This window comes from Muscardinus avellanarius (assembly GCF_963383645.1).
Source record: "Muscardinus avellanarius genome assembly, chromosome: 2".
NCBI classification, from domain to species: Eukaryota; Metazoa; Chordata; class Mammalia; order Rodentia; family Gliridae; genus Muscardinus; species Muscardinus avellanarius.
The window spans coordinates 23991192-24009935 of NC_137787.1; the positions used below are offsets into that span (position 1 = coordinate 23991192).

Here is an 18744-nt window from a genome sequence, read left to right on the forward strand (position 1 = left end):
TCCCAGTACTTTGGAGGCTAAAGTAAAAGGATAACAGGTTCAAGAAGAGCCTCAGCATGTATAAAGGCTCTTAACAACCTAAAGACTCTGTTTCAAAACAAAAACCAAGTTTATAACGAGCTGGGGGTGTAGCTCAGAGGTAGAATGCCCTGATATTTAACCCCAGGATCATGGAGGTTTGTGTGTGTGTGAAGTTCCTTGGTTCTTGAGGACACTGTATCATATTTTACAATTTGGAGTTCACAAAATCCTCTCAAGGTAAACAGATGATACTCAAATGATCTGCTGCTAAATGATTTTTCTTCCTCCTACTTGCAGATTATTTCTCGAGTATTCTGGCTGCATTCTTGTGACGCTAATATCACCAATCCCAAACTGGAAGAGGCAATGAAGGAATTTTGCAGCCAGCCTCTTCCAGAGAGGTCCCGTCAGTCTTACCTCATTGGACTCACTTTTCTGCACCACTTGGACATTTACAACTTCACGTATAAGGCAAGTTGCTGTTGGCAAAATACACATATATTCATAGTTTAACATAAATATGTTTCATTGCACGTGTATGCTCTCTGGTACTAAAAGGGATGAGATCGATTTATACAGCATTTTGGAATTATGGAGTATTTTAGAACCAAATGGGACGTCTACTGGAGATCATATATCACAAATTCACGCATTTTTATGGGTAAAGAAACTAATATTGTTTCCTTATTAAATCCCAGTTTGTGTTTCCAAGATCAGAAATTAAAACTAATGTGGATTATTGCTAAAATAAAAAACATAAATGCTGTAACCATTTTATAAGGAGCAGGCATTCATTTGGTAAGATAAAGATTAAAACAATTTTTTTTTTACAGAACAAAAGTAGCTTTTTCTACTGTTCTCAGAAAAAAAATCTGTCTCTTTCATCAATGTAGATGGAGGCTACCATTACTTATCCAGTAGAATTAGACAAATGGTGATTGTTAGGGTTCAATGAATTCATCAATGACTCCACTGGGATAAGTGGATACTCTGTGTTTAATTAACAAATAATTGAGAGAAAAATCTACATGGGAAACTTAAATGTCTCTGACCATCCAACTTTATATCTGGGTCACAAATAATTGCATGATCTTAATAACAATAAAAATGTTGTTCTTAAAATAATAAAGACAAGCCGGGCGTGGTGGCGCACGCTTGTAAATCCCCGCGCTTGGGAGGCAGAGACAGGAGGATCGCGTAGGTCTGAAGCCAGCCGCGCGAGCGCTGGCTTAGGAGACCCTGTTTCCAAGTAAAAATGTAAAAATAGGTCTGAGAGTGTAGCCCGGAGGTAGAAGGGCTTCCAGGAACCCCAGTACCACAAAAAATAAAATAAAATAAAATAATAATAATAAAGACAAGAATAAACAAGGGAGCTTTATATTGTTTTGAGATATAGCCAAGGGAATGGATATGTTTAAGAACTGGTTATAATTAACCCTGTTCTGAGTCCTCATCATCACCTCACACCTGTATTTCTCCCATGGCCTCCTAGCTGGTCTCCCTGCCTCCAGCCCCCTCCCTTCTACCTCCAAGCCAGGATGATCCTTTTCAACATAAGCCATGTTGTATCACCCTTCTGCTTAGAACCTTTCAGCAATTTCCCATTTCATTTAAGGAAGCTACCCGATTCAATAAAAGCCCAAGGACTCCTCATCTATAAAATATCATTTTCTATTTGGCTTCCCTCTGGGCCCCTGGCTGCTGCCTGGCATGATGCCAGTGGCATGCTTCACATGATGAACAGGACTATTTGTCTTTGCTTGGCCTTGACTTTCTCAGTAAGGCCTATTCAGGCAGCCATATTTAATATGCAGCCAATCCTCCAACCCCCTTCCTTCATTTGCTTTCAGTTCCACCTTCAGTATACTACATATTTTCATTTTCATATTAAAATTTATCTTCTGTCTATCATTTGTTAGCATATAAATGCCTTATATTTAAAATGCCAAGAACAGTACCTGGCCCAGCTCTTCCTTCATGGGCAAGATCTTAACAGCGAGGGAGACGCATACTAGACTCCCTTGCTCTTGCAGTGCCCTGTTTGTGCTGTGGCCATTGACATCCTTGAATGCTCCAAGAGTTTTTCCTCCTCAGAAACCTCCTAACTCTCTCCTCTTCTGTCCATACTTATCCTCTTTGTGTTCGCTGTGATTTGTACTTTTTTGCCTTTCGGATTCCACTTTCGAAAGACCTCGTGTAAGTTTTTTATATTTTTCCATTTTATTTTTACTTGAATCTGTTTGACTTTTTAAATATCAATTGATAAATAACAATTCTATTTATGAAATGTGGCATAATATGTTAAATGCATGTATGCAATACAGAAAAATTAACTCAAGCTAATTAACACATTTGTTATCTCACCTACTTATCACTTTTTATGGTGAGAATGTTTAAAAGCTATTTTTTAGCAATTTCAAAATTTTCAATATCTTGTGATTACCCATGGTCTGCATGCTGTGCAGTAGATCTCTAAAACTTGCTCCTTCTGTCCAACTGGAACTTTCTATGCTGTATCCATCATATCATCTCATATCTCCTCCATCAAGCCTCTGGTAACTCCCTCTCCACTCTGTTTCGATGAGTTCAACATTTTTAGATTCCACATATGAAGTAGATTATGTCTCATTCATCCTTCTGAGCCTGGCTTCACTTAGCAGAGTGTTCTCCAGGTTCATCCACGTCATTGCAAGTGACAGAATTTCCTTTTATTTTAAAGCTGTACAGCATTCCATTATATGTATATATTACACTTGGGTTAAACTTTAAGTTCTCATAGTCCCCAGCCTATTATATTGTTTGGTATCTGTTCCTCCTATTAGACCAAAGTCAATAAGTGCAAGGATGGCGCCAACTTGTGCACCACTGTACACCCATTTCTACACTCAATTGTTGGGAATAAAACAGGCACTCCATATTTACTGAATAAATAAATGATTAGAAGTGAAAAATCTTTATAATCTTTAATATTTTCAGTGTTCTTTCCTGAATTAAATAAACATTAGATTAAAATCTTGTAGTCCAATAGATCGCTGAATGTTTTATAGAGCTTTTCTGATATATAGGAATACTATATGACTTTATGATTTTAGAGTAGTAAAATACATATACCTGAAGGATTCAGTAATTGACATTTGCCTTTCTGGCTTCTAAATTTGTTTATTTATTTATTTATTTATTTATTTACTTATTGTGGGTCTGGGGATAGAACCCAGGGACATTCAACCTCTGAGCTACATCCCCTGCCCTATTTTTTTTTTATTCTTTATCTTGAAACAGGGTCTCACTAAGTTGTGGAGGGCCTCACTAAGTAGCTGAGGCTGTCCGCAAATCATGATTCTCCAGTCTCAGCCTCCCGAATGCTGGGATTACAAGCGTAAGCCACCATGCCCGGCATAAAATTATTTATTTTTATAACCTTTTAAATATATAATTTACAAAGCACAAAATTCACTTATTTTAAGTGTACAACTCAATAATTTTAAAAATATTTTAACTGGCACAGAGTAAATGTACATATGTGTGGGGCACAGTATGACTTTTTTGTGTCTGTGTGGGTCTGAGTATGGAACCCAGGGACATTTTACTTCTACAACCCCTGCCCTATTTTTAATTTTTAATTTTTAAACAGAATCTCACTAAGTTGTGGAGGGCCTCACTAAGTAGCTGAGGCTGGCCACAAACCGTAATCCTTCAGTCTCAGCCTCCCGAATGCTAGTATTACAAGTGTGCGCCACCACGCCCGGCTACAGGGGGACATTTCAACACATGCATACACTATAAAATAATCAGGCTGGGTAATAGACATGCTTATCACCTCAGACAATTACTATTTTGGAGGTTAGGAACATTCAAAATTCTCTCTATAAGCTATATTGAAATATTCAATTCATGTTAACCATACTACTCCTAGCCTACTGTTAGAACATTCCTCCTATCCCATGAACTATCCTCTCTCCATCTGCTCCTCTCTACCCCTTTTTCAGTCCCTACTTAACCACTGTTTATGCTTTACTTCTATCAGGCCAACTTTTTGTCTTCCATATGTAAGTGAGAATAGGTGGCACTGGTCTTTCCATTCCTGACTCACTCACTTAGCATAATCTTTTCCAGTTCCATTCCTGTTGCTGCAAATGACAGAATTTTATTCATTTTATGGCCAAATAACATTTCTTTGTACATAGATTTTCGTGATCCATTCATCCATCTGTAGACACCTAGGTTATTGTGAATACTGCTTCAATAAACCTGCAAGTGCAGATGTTCCTTTGACATACAGATTTTGTTTTATTTGGCTATATGCCCAGTCATGGGATTGCTGGATCATATAATAGTCTTATTTCTAAAATTTTCAGAAAACTCCATCTTGCTTTTCTACGATGCTTGCTCTAAATTTTATCCCCACCAGAAATGTATGAATTGTCCTTTCTCTGCATCCTCACTAGCATTATTATTTTTGTCTTTTTAATAATAATCATTCCAACTCTGGTGAGAATATATCTCATTGTAGCTTTGATTTGCATGTCCATGATGCTGAGCATTTTTTCTATATACTTGCCATTTATATATCTTCTTTTGAGAAATGTTTATTCAGATCATTTGCCCACTTTTTAATTATATTATTTGTGATTTTGCTGTTGCAACTCAAAATTTTTTAGACCATGTACAGAATTGTACAACCATTACCACAATCTAATTTTAGAATGTTACTATCACCCTAAAAAGAAGCCTCATGTCCATTTGCAATAACATATTTTTCCCAGATCTAACTCAAGATCTTGTTCCTATAGATTTACCTTTTGTAGACATTCCAGATAAACTAAATGCATCATACATTAAGTGGCCTTTGTGTGTGACTTCTTTTGTTTGGCAAAATGTTTTCAAGTTTCACACATATAGTAACATTTATCAGCATCCTGTTATTTTATACTGCCAAAGAGTATTCCATTTTAAAGATAAGACATCATTTTAACCATTCACCTGGATGGTCTCCAGTTTTTTGCCTACTGTGAATAATGCTGCTATGAACATTCATAGACAAATCTTCGAATAGACCTGGTTTTACTTCTTTTGGGCAAATACATAGCAATGAAATTGCCAGGTTGTATGGTAAATTTATGTTGAAGTATCTCATTTTCAAAATGTTTTCCAAAGCAGCTGTCCTTTTAAACATTCTTAACAACAATGCATGAAACAGTGTTTCCTGTTGTTCCACATAAGTCATTTATTTTATTCTGTTACTGTTAGGTGATTTTCCCTCGGAAAGATCAAAAGCCAGTAGAAAAGATGATAGAGCTCTTCATAAGACTGAGAGAGATTCTCAATCAGATGGCTTCCGGCACACATCCACTGCTGGAGAAAATGAGATCCCTGAGGCAAATGCATCTGCCCAAAAGTGTTCCTCTAACACAGGTGGGACTGTCGCCTAGCCGCGCTCTTGCTGGCAAATTCTTCCTGTCACACAAACTTCTGCTTAAGATTAGTTATCATCCATTTAGCTACCAGTCCACTACTTGAAGCAGAAATCACCCAGAAGAGAGCTTTTCTACGCACACAACATTTTCTTGACACTTAAGTTGGTGAATTTATCACTCTGTATTTACATTTCAGACACGTGTTTTTAAAAAAATTACGGAACCTAGGGATACCTAAGCTTTATCATTTTTTCTCTCTGCTTTGTTTTCAGTTGCATCGATAGCAAATCTATTGATGTTAATAAATCTCAGATTTTTGCCCCGCAGGCAATTTACAGAAGCAACAGGATGAACGCACCTGAAGGGTCATTTAGCACCATCTCCCAAGCTTTGTGCTCACAAGGAATCACCACTGATTACCTAATAGCTATGCTGCCCTCTTCCCAGAAGCCAAAAGGCAACCACACCAAGGACTTTTTGACTTATAAATTAAGTAAGGAGCAAATTGCTGAAAAATATGGAATTCCCTTACATGCCAGTGAGTATACTTCAGAATACGCATGATAAAGTGTTCTTATTGACAATTAAGAGTGCTATCTAGTCCGTCTTAGCTTGACCTGATAAATGAGGCATTCATTTTCTCCAAATATAAAAAGGAAATATGTATAGAGTTTACCACATATTAAGCATATTAAGTATATTAGCTCATGCAACCCTTCACAGCAGACCTATGAGATAAGTACTACTAGGCTGCATCTTAGAAAGGAGGAGAGTGCACAAGTAACCTGGCCGAAGCTGTTCAATGGGACATATCTGAGCTGTTTTTTGAACCCAGGCAATCTATTGCACACCCTCTCCTCTAAACCACAACACTGCACACTCGTGAGCCATTTAATGGGTGGGATGTGTGCTGATAAATGCATCATTAGGTGATTTTGACACTGTGCAAATATCACTGAGTGTATATGTACATACATACTGGGTGATATGATCTTATGAGGCCACTGTCATATGTGCCATCTGTCATGGACTAAAACGTCATTACGTATCACACAGATGCACAGCATAGAATTAGTCAGTCATAACTATGCCTTCTTTGCTCGTGGAAACCAAAACTTGCCTTAGATCCATGTGGGTCCATATTTTTTCTTAACATTCCAGCACTTAAAATTTATATTGCATATGGTAGAGCCGCATGAAGGCAGATCTATAAACATTTAGTGGCATATCAAAGTCATTTACTTGATCTATAAACCTTGAACTGCAAAATGTGATCATTGTAGCTCTTCCCAATAATGTATGGAAATGTAGCATAAATCGGAATGACTCATTTATTCATCTTTCTATTCATTCAACTAACGTTGATCAAACAGCTCTCATGTATCTTGTACTGTCCTAGTAATAGTGGTGGTGGTAGTAGTAGTAGTAGTAGTAGTAGTAGTAGTAGTAGTAGTAGTAATATACATGTATTATGTATATGTGTGTGGGTATACTTTTAAAAAATTAAATGCTGGCAAAATGGATCTGTTGGAAGAAATTATGAAATGTGGTTTTCAATCTTTATATCTTCTCTTGGCAAAATGCCATTCCTTATTCTAGGCCTGTTTATTGGGTTTGACTCTCTTATTAAAAAGGATTTGTTACTCTGATTTCTTGCTTTGATACCAGATGCCTCACAGCTTTTAATAATATAGAAAGTGTTGAGGCATAACTTTAGGGTATGATAATAATCTATGTCAAATTATCAAGGGGAAATAGATTTCAAATGCATGTATGAAAATATTTTCTTTCATTTTTTTCCTCTTAGCACCATTTTGCTTCTCCCTGTATAAAGACATCATTAACATGCCTGCTGGACCTGTAATTTGGGCTTTTCTGAAACCAATGTTGTTGGGAAAGATTTTATATGCACCATATAACCCAGTTACAAAGGCCATAATGGAAAAGGTTAGACCACTATAACTCAATGTTTCTATTTTAAGTGTTAAAATGTTTCTTAAACATTGTCAACTTTCAAATTTAACTTAGCTCATTTTCACCCCCTTACATCTTACCTGCTATCGTTGTTACCTGAAATTCATAGCAGTTCTTAACTGCTACTCTGAATATGAATGAACAGTGTAGATGGGATGGCAACCTTTCATAGAGAAATAAGCCATGTTGATACATGAGACAAGGAATATCTCAGACTATTCAATTTAGCTCAAAAAGCATAGAATTTTCAACTGGCATATAGCGTTCAGTGTCTGCAAAATATATTAGAAAAAAATTTGGGGTCATTATATGATTAGTTTGAATAGAAACAGTCCTTAAACTATAGATTCTTGGCTTCATATTTGGTTGTGTAATTTAATATTTTATATTTAGATATTTAGATATTTAGATTTAGATAGAAGATATTTATATTTAGATAGAAGATATCTATGGAGAGAGATTTCATTAATACTTTGATTAATAGTCACTATACTTATCATCTGCCTTACTTAACTATAATAGTATCTTCTCAATTTTAAAGTTAGCTTTAATGATTTGAATTCTGAATGTAATACTTTTTAAATGATTAAGTAAAATAAAACCTCTGATTCACTATTACTTGTACATTTACTGTGGTTTATTTGAATATAACATTTTTTGTTTGTAAAAGCAAACAGGATGTCAAAACTGAGTGATTTTTTCCTTTGTTGTTTGTAGTTTCTACTTTATTATTATTGATCATATGTTTCTACATAATTTTACATAAATGTCATATATATGCTTATTTTCTAAGTGTAGTTTTTATGCCTTTGTGCTTGGCTCTCAGCCCTTTTATTTTTCCTCTTTTGACCTTACTCTTCTATTCATGTAAGCTAATGTGTGTTAGCATTTAGGTACATGTCTTTCTATAATTTATTCAGTTCTCTAACTCTCTAAAGGTACACATTCATATGTGGAGTTCTGTGGTCTTTTTTTTATTACTAAAATAAGATCACCTCATAATACTTTCCTACATAATGTTTTTCTCACATTAGAATACCCTATGCAAATTCTTCCAACTCCATAGAGATAGTTTAATTCATTCATTTTAAAGATTGCAACTTTTTTCATAATGTGAAATTTTCTCACCCATCCCTCAATATTGGGCATTCACTTTGTTTTCACTGTTTGGGTTTGGCTATTTTTCCTAATGTAAATGATATGGCCATCAATATTATGCATGTGTTTTTACATTGTAGTATTTTTATTGTTTAAGGTTAAGGGACTGAAGGATCTTTTGCAAAAATACCAAGGGATATATTTTATTTTATTCTTTTTTAATAATTGAGTTATTTTTCAGTTCCGATTCTCTACCTCTGGTTCTTGCATGTACTAAGCAAGTACTCTACCGCTAAATTATCTTCTCAATCCTGTATTTTATTTTGATAGCTATTGTCATATTTATTTCCAAAGAAGGCTGTAACATACCTATTCCCCCAGTGTCTATATCTTTCTTGTATCCTTGAACTTGGATATTCTTTAGTAGTAAAGTTAAGTATATCATTAGTAATATGAAAAACCTTAAGAACTACTGAAGACATGCTTTTGTTTGGCTGCAAATTCACTCGGGAGATGAAGCAAACCCTCAATTTTCTAGAATTTTATAAATAATCTTGACTTATAACATCTGGGATTGAAAACTTTTGAAATTCTTGACAATATTTTTCCCTAATTCTACCTTTTAGAACTGTTCTTTAGTGTTATGTAAAAAATAATTTAAGATACAATTTTGAAATACCAAGTCTCTTTTATTTCTTTACCATCAAGTCTAATGCAACCCTGAGACAGCTGGCAGAGTTAAGAGAAAAATCTCAAGAATGGATAGATAAGTCACCCATCTTCGTGAATTCCTTCCACTTGTTGAACCAAGCCATTCCAATGCTCCAGGTATGAGATAGTTCTGTCATTCATCTTAATGAAAAAACCTATCTTCAATATTTTAATCACTTTTATTACATGATAGGCAGACAGTAATTTAGCATTCACATTCAACAGATGAAAATTACCTCTCCTCCAAAGATGGGGTCTGAGACAGAATAACAGGTCTGTCACTCACATTTATAATTGCTCTCTTCTCTTGTACTGCAACTCCTCTGTCTCTAACTCAGAGGTAAGACATCATATAAATGGGTCTACAGCTGGAGGTGTAAAACAGTTTTCCAAGAGGAAAATGCTACAGAATTATGCCTAAGCTATTTATGTCTCTCTTACAATTATGCTTTGCTATCTTAGCTGAACTTAAATTTCTAAAATGCTGATATTCTGAAGAACACTAAATTTGGGAAGTTCTGTAGTGGAAACAAATGACATATATTTTACGAATTCTAAATTTGTGTTTTTAACATTTCTACTGGATAAATTTGTTTTAACATACTATACATAAAGTATTCTCATTAAAGTAGTTAGATAAGGGTCTTAAGTTCAAGGCCATATAAGGAAGTAAAAGTTATTTCACCTGGAAAAATGCCCTAGTAAATTGACCCCTTCAAAATTTAGTCTTCACTCAGACAACCCTTACTCTCATTCTAGTAGAAGTTAAAGAAATGACACTGCAACCCAAATACGATACACAGTGGCTGAAAAGTGTACTTCGAAATTCTTTTAAAAGACACAGGATTTTCTAAAGATAATGCAAAACACTTTTTTGAAAATGTTGCAGTCGCAAATGGAGCTATTGATAACTACAGATCCAGCAGCAGGGCTAGCTGGGTCTCAACTGGGAAAAAGAAAATTGGCAGGAATGATGACAATTACAGAAGCTTCAAAATGGAATGGACTGCACATTAAAAAAAAAAGCCCTCAGAAAATTGATGAAATTCCACAATATTTTTGAAAACAAAAAAAAGCTCTTCTTTATGATCAGGCTCAGAAAAGAAGCTAACCATAGAATAGATGACTTGTTTTGTTCAACTTTTTCAGAAAAGTTATACCCAAATGATGATTTTCTTGGCTTTTGTTTAGATCAACAATTAATGCATCAGTTATAACCTGAGCTTTACAATAAATAGGATAAATATCAAAAGTCAATATTTAATACACTTAAATATAAAACAAAGTAAACTGTTCACTAAACATCTTCGCCACAATTTGCTATTCAGTCTGAGTTCTAAGTTTAGACCTGTTCATTTTAAATGGCCTTTTCTACTGAGTCTTAGATAACAAAGCCTACTTGTATAACATGGATATTGTCCTAAGTGGAAAATTGCTCTTTTTGCTAAATGCATTTTTTATGGGAAGAGAAAAAAATGCATATTTTTATTAAGAAAATTCTTGTTCAATAAAGTGGTGAAATAACAAAGGACATGCTCTATACATAATAGCACCAAAGTGCAATAATTTGCCAAAATCTCCATGACCATGTTCACACAGAGATCATAATCTAATGGAATGTCTTCATTCTGTTCTAGAAAAAAATCAATTGCTATTCTCAAAAAGAAGAAAAATATAGTTCTACAAACTAAATACACAGACTTTGACATTTCAAACTTCTAGCACAAGGCCTGCCTATGGCAACTGACTGTCAGTACTTGAGCTTTGGTTTTCAAATCTCTAAAGTGGGTGTATGAGTAACCAATTCACAAACTTGTGGGTATTTGAAAACAGTATTATATGTCATATGATTGGTTATAAAAGAGTGATGGGAGAATGGAAATAGGCTCCAATGGCTCATCTTTGAATTGCAATTAATGTAATGCTTTGTTTGTTGGTAATGCTCTGATTCAGACTTTCCATGATATACAACTTAACTCTTGGTAAACAAATTTTAAAGGACGCTGTCATTATAGCATGTAGCGATTTGATAGCTATCTATCCAAATGCTACCAACTATCCTTAGAGCCCTCAGCAGCTATGGCTTTAGCAAGTTGATTCTATTATCTGTGTACTCTAATAATAATTGTTGATCTTAACCACTCATCTCTATAAAAATAAAACAGAAGATATGGGTAAGGACACTACTCTAAACAACAACCAATGAAAGCCTAGATCACATAAAAAGTAGGCCATGGATTGGCACATAAGATAAATAAACATTTATCAAACTGGTTGAATTTTCTCCCCAACTGTCCCCTTGGACCTTATTGGTTGAGTGTTCCCGGGAGAGCCAACATGTCTTTTTTATCCCTAGATTTGTCATCTTTACTTAGAGACAATAACAGTACAGGGCTGAGGTCATAGCTCAGTGAGTGGCAGAGCCCATGCTTAGCATTCACAATGTCCTGGGATTCACACACACACACACACACACACACACACACACACACACACACTCATAGTACTCATCTCAACATGTGATTAAAAAATAACTGAGAAAGTAGTTAAGGTAAACTCTGAGATAGTGCCTAATATATAGTTTTAAAAAAAAAGAGTTTGTAGTACTGCTACAGTGGAAGAAGTTATTCCCCCTAATTTGGAAAAGAGCCACAAAGCCTTTATATTTTAAAGCAGTTATTTTTAAATTTTCAATGTTCCTATGGATATAGAAACTAAAGTTTTATCATCAACACATTTTTCCATGTCATATATGTACTTATTATAGTACAAAACAATATTACAGTAATGTGCATTGACTTTTCTGATGAGATGAGTCACTTATTCCTACTTTACAAGAAGAAAACCTGGAGCCAAAAAGGACTGGTGGCTTGCTAAAAGCTTCAAGCTAGAAAGTAGTAGCTAGAACACAAACTAACTTGTCAAATTCCATGCAGACATCATGATTTTTAAAGTTGTTTGTCTTTGATTCAGGAGAACCAAATTCAACCGTGAATCATAACATTGTTTATAGTATAGATTAAATAGAAATAATATGAGAGCTATGTGAAGAAACACTGCTAACCTGATAATTTCCTATTGTTCACAATTACAATCATATCTGGCCATATCATCTGTAGAACAATTTGTGTCTGTAGAAGGACCAGCCTTTTGAGTTAGCATCAGTCTCCTCTCTCAAGGATTTGCATGTGAGCCTGTGCAAGATGTGCATTGATAATTCCCAGTGGGAGTTACTTCATTTTATGCTGGTTGTTTTTAGAAAGACAGTGATTAGGCATGTTTTCTTCTTGTATTAAAATCCATTCTTTTTTATGACTTGTTAGAATACTCTAAGGAACCCCTTTGTGCAAGTTTTTGTGAAGTTCTCCGTGGGACTTGATGCTGTGGAACTGCTGAAACAGATAGATGAGCTCGGTGAGTCCAGAAGCACGGTGCTTTTTCTCACTAATCTTGTCCAAAGTGCAATGAACACAGTCCCATGTGGGAATGTCTCCTTGTTTTCCATGTCTAGTTTCTAGCAAGTTATTCAAAGAAAAGCAAGATCCTACATAGATCTTTCCACCTTTTCCCAGTTGCTTACAAGTAGCAAAAAAATTTCTGAACACTCCATATCCACAGTTGATTTCAATAATTATACTGCAATATATTTTGTGTAAATCCAGCTTTTTCTTCAATCATAAGTAGGTTGTTAGAAGTAAGGAAGCACTTTAGAAAGGACAGAACACTTGATGAGCAGCAAAGTCCTTAAGGGCATGGGGAAATGAAATGACTTATGATTTATTCCTGGCTGCATGTAACAATTTATATCCACTGGATTCTGAATCACTTAAGTAACCCAGAATGTAATTGGAAGAGGTAATACAGTTAGCAAAAGCAAGACAGAGGCAAGGTAGAGACTCAAAAGAAAATAAAACTAAGTTATCATTCAAAGTGAGGTCTTCCGTTCATGGCCATTTAAAGGAATAGGCTACAGAGGATTGAAGGAGATGGTCTGAACTTATGCCTCACCTCTGCCATATCCCCACCTTCAAACTAAAGGATATAAGACAACTCCTTCAGGTCTCATCTGATTCATGGTTGCTATGCAACCATGGGTAGGAGGAGGGGATTGAGGGCCTCAGAGTTTTTCAGTACCATATCATATGCCCTCCTCCTCCCTAACACTGTTGATGCCTAGGTGCCTTAGGTAGGAAGCCAATGGAGGGAAATTATGTCTACGTTTATATGGCATATAATTATATGCATCTTATGATAGTCAACTCAAGTTGATTAAAAAAGGTATTCATAGATTCATTCTCTAAAAGTATCATTTGGGTAAGTCATCATTTGATAAAAATATCAGGAATAAACTATAAGGTTCTTATATTAATTTTAACATTCCTAACTTAAGATAGGAGATGAGGTTTGGAATTGAAAATCAATGAGTGAGCTTGAAAATCAAATGCAGTGAGATTTATATGTAAATTAATATCTAAGGAGTTATATAGTTCAAATTTGGGGCATACTAAACTCCCAAAGTGTTTCTTTGACTCTGTCTTGCAGAAGATATTGAAGAAACCTTTGATTTTATGTTGATTTCCAGTGGCTTGTGGGGGCTACTATTCAACCTCAGCTTACCTCCTCAGCTTACCTGATGTAGATGCATTTTGCTTTAAATTCTAATGAGAAATATATTTAAGAAGTTGCCCTCTGTGAGAATCCCAGCTTTATTTTAAACAGTGTAGGCAATGTGTTTAGTTCTGCACAGAGGGATTTATGATATTCACAGCTTTCTTAGTACTCATGATGACCAAGTTAGTGAAAATTTAACTGGCCAAATGATTTGTTAGCTTGCAACTTACTATTTACCCCTTGTCCCGGTTGATTTCCTCACAAGGAATCATGAAACTGAAAAGCAATTAAGCCTCCTTTCTTCCAGGATAATTGCCTAAAATAAAATGAATCATTTTGTCTAGATTAATACAGGTATCAATAGAGACAATTCATACAAGATTTGAAATCCAACAATATTAGAAAGTTGCAGCTATGTAGCATAGATCCTCGTGTACTTTAAGTATTTCCATAATAGACTTTAAGAATGATACAGCTTATTTGTCCTATATACTCTATGTAGACTTTCCTTTGTTTCAGTTTGTACCTTTTCATTCCTTATTACAAAGTGGGCATTTCTGTTTAGCTTATTCTGAACTCTCATCTCCAGCTTGTAGTTTTCTTCCTAATTAAAACAAAAGTTCAGAATATATTCATCTTTAGTCCTTTGTTAAATTTTAACAGAATATACTTTTAAATCATCTTGTATCTTTCTTTGAATCTGAGTATGTGTAACTGGCCCAGCATTCTTAATGAATATTTTTCAGAGCTAGACATATTTTTCTAGGTACAGAGCGACAGTTATTTTTAGGATAAATTAAAAAGCATCTCATTATTTATAGTCTAGTTTAGTGTTCGGCACTTGCCAAGAAAATCAGTGCTTTGTCTCCTTGCTGCCAGAATCAGGACTGTAATATCATTTTCTTTCTGTTTCTTTGCTTCTTTAGATGCTCTCCGACTGAAATTAGAGAACAACATTGACATCATTGATCAGCTTACCACACTGTCTTCCCTGACAGTAAATATTTCCTCTTGTGTACTCTATGACCGTATTCAGGCAGCAAAAACCATAGAGGAAATGGAGAGAGAGGCTAAAAGGCTCTACAAAAGCAATGAACTCTTTGGAAGTAAGTGCTGTTCTGTGAGGTTCGAGCTTCTCTTTGTACTAAAATGGGTCCAAATTTGTTCCTACTTCTTTCATCCAGAACTCAGAAAATTAGTCAGGAGGTCCTTACCCCTCTGATGTCCATACACATAAGAACCTTTCATGTACTCAGCCAGCCTATTGTCTAAGTATGATGTGCCTTCAACATTTGTCTAAATGCCCTGGTGTAGTTTTACCTACAGAAAAGTAGTCCTACCTAGAGAAAACGTTATACAGTTAAAAGGCGAAGCTGAGTCCATCTTCATAATTAGTCAGGATTAATCATCTAGACATAGATTTTATTTTTACATTTAATAAGTGGCTTAGAGTGATGTGTTTGGTCTTGTCATATAGTTTGTAATTTTGTCCTTAAACTCCAGTTTTGAATCTTGGAGGTAGACACCTGCGATTAACCATCTTTTCTGTAAATCAGGAGCCGGTACCCACTGTCACATTACTAACTCCATTGACTGTTGGCTGCCCCTATACGTGCTCTCTGAGCGATGACTAATGTCACCCATAAACTAACCTTTCTGCTGTTGTTGCTATTTTATTTCCAGGTGTTATTTTTAAGCTTCCTTCTAACAGAAGCCAGCATGAAGGCTATGACTCTGAAAATGTCCTTCTTCCTCCTGTCATAAAGTATACCATCCGCATGAGTCTCAAGACTGCACAGACCACAAGAAGCATAAGAACCAAAATTTGGGCCCCAGGGCCACACAATTCTCCATCACACAACCAGATCTATGGCCGGGCTTTTATTTACTTACAGGATAGTATTGAAAGAGCCATCATTGAATTGCAAACAGGAAGGAACTCACAGGAAATAGCTGTCCAGGTCCAAGCAATTCCTTATCCCTGCTTTATGAAAGACAAGTAAGTCAGCCATTTATAATCATAACCCTTTTTTTTTCCTTTGAGAACCCAACGTTTGTTCATTTATTTAGACATATCAGGTAAAAGGGAAAGTCTTCACCAACCCTGTATTCTCTGCTTATTACTGCAAATGGTGCCTGGGTGTTTGTTCAGCACAGTATATCCTGTATGGGAGTCTGACCCTAAGGCCTTAGGTCTACATATAAACTCTGAGTTACACACAAAAGGCTTTCACATTTATCGTTTCATTTTTGCCACCAAACAACTTCATAAGGTAAGTGGGAGCAGGCATTATTGCCTATACTTTCCAGAGGAAACTTAAATCCAAAAAGATTAACTAACTTGACTAAGACACATAGCTAACACTGCGCCAGTCCTGATTATAAGACCAGCATTTTCTCCTTAATACTAGGCCAAATCCAAGCCACACAATCAGTTAGGAGCATTACAAGAGAGTTGCTATTAATGAATGAGAGACTCTGTCTCATTCTAGAGCCAGAAACTGCATCAAGGCTGGACCTGGTCCAGGACAAAATTCATTTGACAAATGTTCTATAAATGGCTACTCAATGCCAGTTTCCCAGAGGGAAAAAAATGAATATGGCCCCAACTCTTATTGCTCCTCCACCCAAAAACACCCATCTCTCTGATGGCAATTTATTTCTGCTTGCTAAATTGGTAATGAATGATAGTGATGTCATATTCTATTAATGTTTGCTTTTTTTCCTGGAGAGATCGTAGGTAATTCTTTTGCCTTATGGCATAACAAAGGAAGTGGCCTTGGGACCTTTCTCTAAATAAAAGCTTCCATGGAGCCCAAGATTCAAAACAGATCAGTGCTGAGCTTCATTGAAAACTATTGCCATTGCCTCAGCAGTTAGAAGGGCTGACGTTATCAGCGCTGAGATTTCATGGGCCAGCAGTAGCAGCAGCACTTGGGAAGTTATGTCCTGAGCAAATCACTGGCCTTGTTCTAGTTTAAAAAAAATAGAAAGTTCTGGATTGGGCCTGGAAATCTGTGTTTTAATAAGCTTTTCAGGTGTTTCTGGTGTCTAGTCAACTTTGAGAACCATTGTGATTATGAACCTTTTGGCATCATGGGTTGGCCACTCAAGAATGTATTTGAGATTTAATATTTCAGCGGCCCTCTAGTTTAGCTCAGTACCCCAAAAGACATTTCTATACCATTTATGAAAATAGCCCTTTAGATTCCTTTGGGAAGTCCAAGTTTTTTCTATGTGCTTTAAATCAAATGCTTTGGGCTCCATTGCATTTCATTTGGGGATAGTTGGATTAATAATAACTATGAGCTTCCTGAGAGTAGATAAATACAGTAATTTTGGAAGATACAGCTTTTAGTTAGATAAACCCATCATCATCTCATTTTAAATCTGCCTGTTAGATAAGAAAAAGGTTTAAACAGAAGAGTTTCGAGCTTTGCAATTATATCTGCATAATAATTATTTTCTCAGACAGGACATACTCAAACACAATTTAAACAATATGACAATTTTATCTAACAACCTAGAGCTATGTTTTTATTCTTGTAGCATTACTACAAGAAAAGTTGTGCACCCACTGTTAAGATAGTGTCCCACTTCATAAATAATGGAGTGGTATTAATTATTTTTCTTCATTTCCAAACAGAAATATAACTTAAATTAAATTCAAATTAAATGTAAGGGAGAGCATGTTGTTTATATGTTACAACCTGTAAGGATTCACTTTGGTCACTGCATTGTTTTTATTTTTCTTTTACAGCTTCCTAACCAGTGTCTCTTATTCTCTTCCAATTGTGCTCATGGTAGCCTGGGTTGTATTTATAGCTGCTTTTGTAAAAAAACTTGTTTATGAGAAAGACCTTCGGCTTCATGAGGTATGTTGAAAATCTTCTTATGACTAAGTCCTATTCAGAGAATAGATAATCACTATGATAGTTATCCCACCGCTTCAGATTCAGAAAGACTAGCCCATACCTTATAAGTTAGGTAGAAAAACAAACACTCTACAAATCACGAAGACAGCTTCATTTTGTTTTCCCAAAAAGTGACATTAAAATCAATTAATGAGTACTTCTGAGATACAAAATGTGGTTAATTCTGAATCACATGTGAGTATAATTATAAAAGTAATTTGGGGGCCCAATAAATTATCTATAGGATTTAGAACCTCACAAAGAAAGTTTAAATAATGACAATAATAACTATTAAGGCAGAAAATTGTTGCCTTTTCTGTTTGAATTCTGATTGAAAATATTATTGGTAACTAAACAAGTTCAAATGTAGATATATAAATCTCGATCTAAATACAGGTCTATGGCCTATTTAGACTCACAAGAAGAAAATTCTCATCCTAGTATTCTGCATCTCCTTCAGTTAACATCACGTCTATAGTCCAGTGACTCCTAATTTATAAAATGAAGAATTTCATGTTATGTTACTGATTGGGTTAACAATAAGGGCCTGGGGTGTAAAGTCTGGTCTCTTCTTGATCATGTTCTTCATCATTAACTCCAAATCCAATCTATCTTACTTTTTAGACTGTGATAGTCTATAGGTTTTAGATTTTAATTGAAGAGACATGGTTTTATCTGTTCATCCTATAATGAGCCCGTTCTTTTATACCAACTCTTGGAGTGGGAAGCAAGCTAAAACATTTAAAAACTGGGGCACATTAATTATTGTAAGACATGACTAAAAATCTGAAATAATAAGGTTAGAGTAACCTGTTTGTTCGCTTGTACTTTTCACATACACCTTGCCAGTGCTTTTAGGCAATTGATTATTTCTCCTTATAAGACACAATTTACTGCTTTGTATTTCTGTTAGTTGAGTATCAGGCAGGCAGGCTTGTACCAGTGTCCAAACCTACGTTTCTTACCTTTTCTATGCCAGTTTTGGTTGATATTCATAACTG

General features: G+C 35.4%; 1 protein-coding gene across 2 annotated transcripts in view; it reads left to right on the top strand.

The window, feature by feature from the left end:
* ABCA12 (ATP binding cassette subfamily A member 12) overlaps positions 1–18744 on the top strand; it is a gene marked incomplete at both ends in the record, with an annotated part of 165896 nt that overhangs the window by 93610 nt on the left and 53542 nt on the right. For both annotated transcript variants that reach the window (XM_080689206.1, XM_080689207.1), the window contains 9 exons: positions 319–492; positions 5269–5433; positions 5763–5973; positions 7243–7382; positions 9216–9335; positions 12542–12632; positions 14756–14935; positions 15513–15828; positions 17590–17704. In XM_080689206.1, the coding sequence (XP_080545332.1) occupies positions 319–492; positions 5269–5433; positions 5763–5973; positions 7243–7382; positions 9216–9335; positions 12542–12632; positions 14756–14935; positions 15513–15828; positions 17590–17704 (1512 nt within the window). The remainder of the gene's footprint in view (positions 1–318; positions 493–5268; positions 5434–5762; positions 5974–7242; positions 7383–9215; positions 9336–12541; positions 12633–14755; positions 14936–15512; positions 15829–17589; positions 17705–18744) is intronic.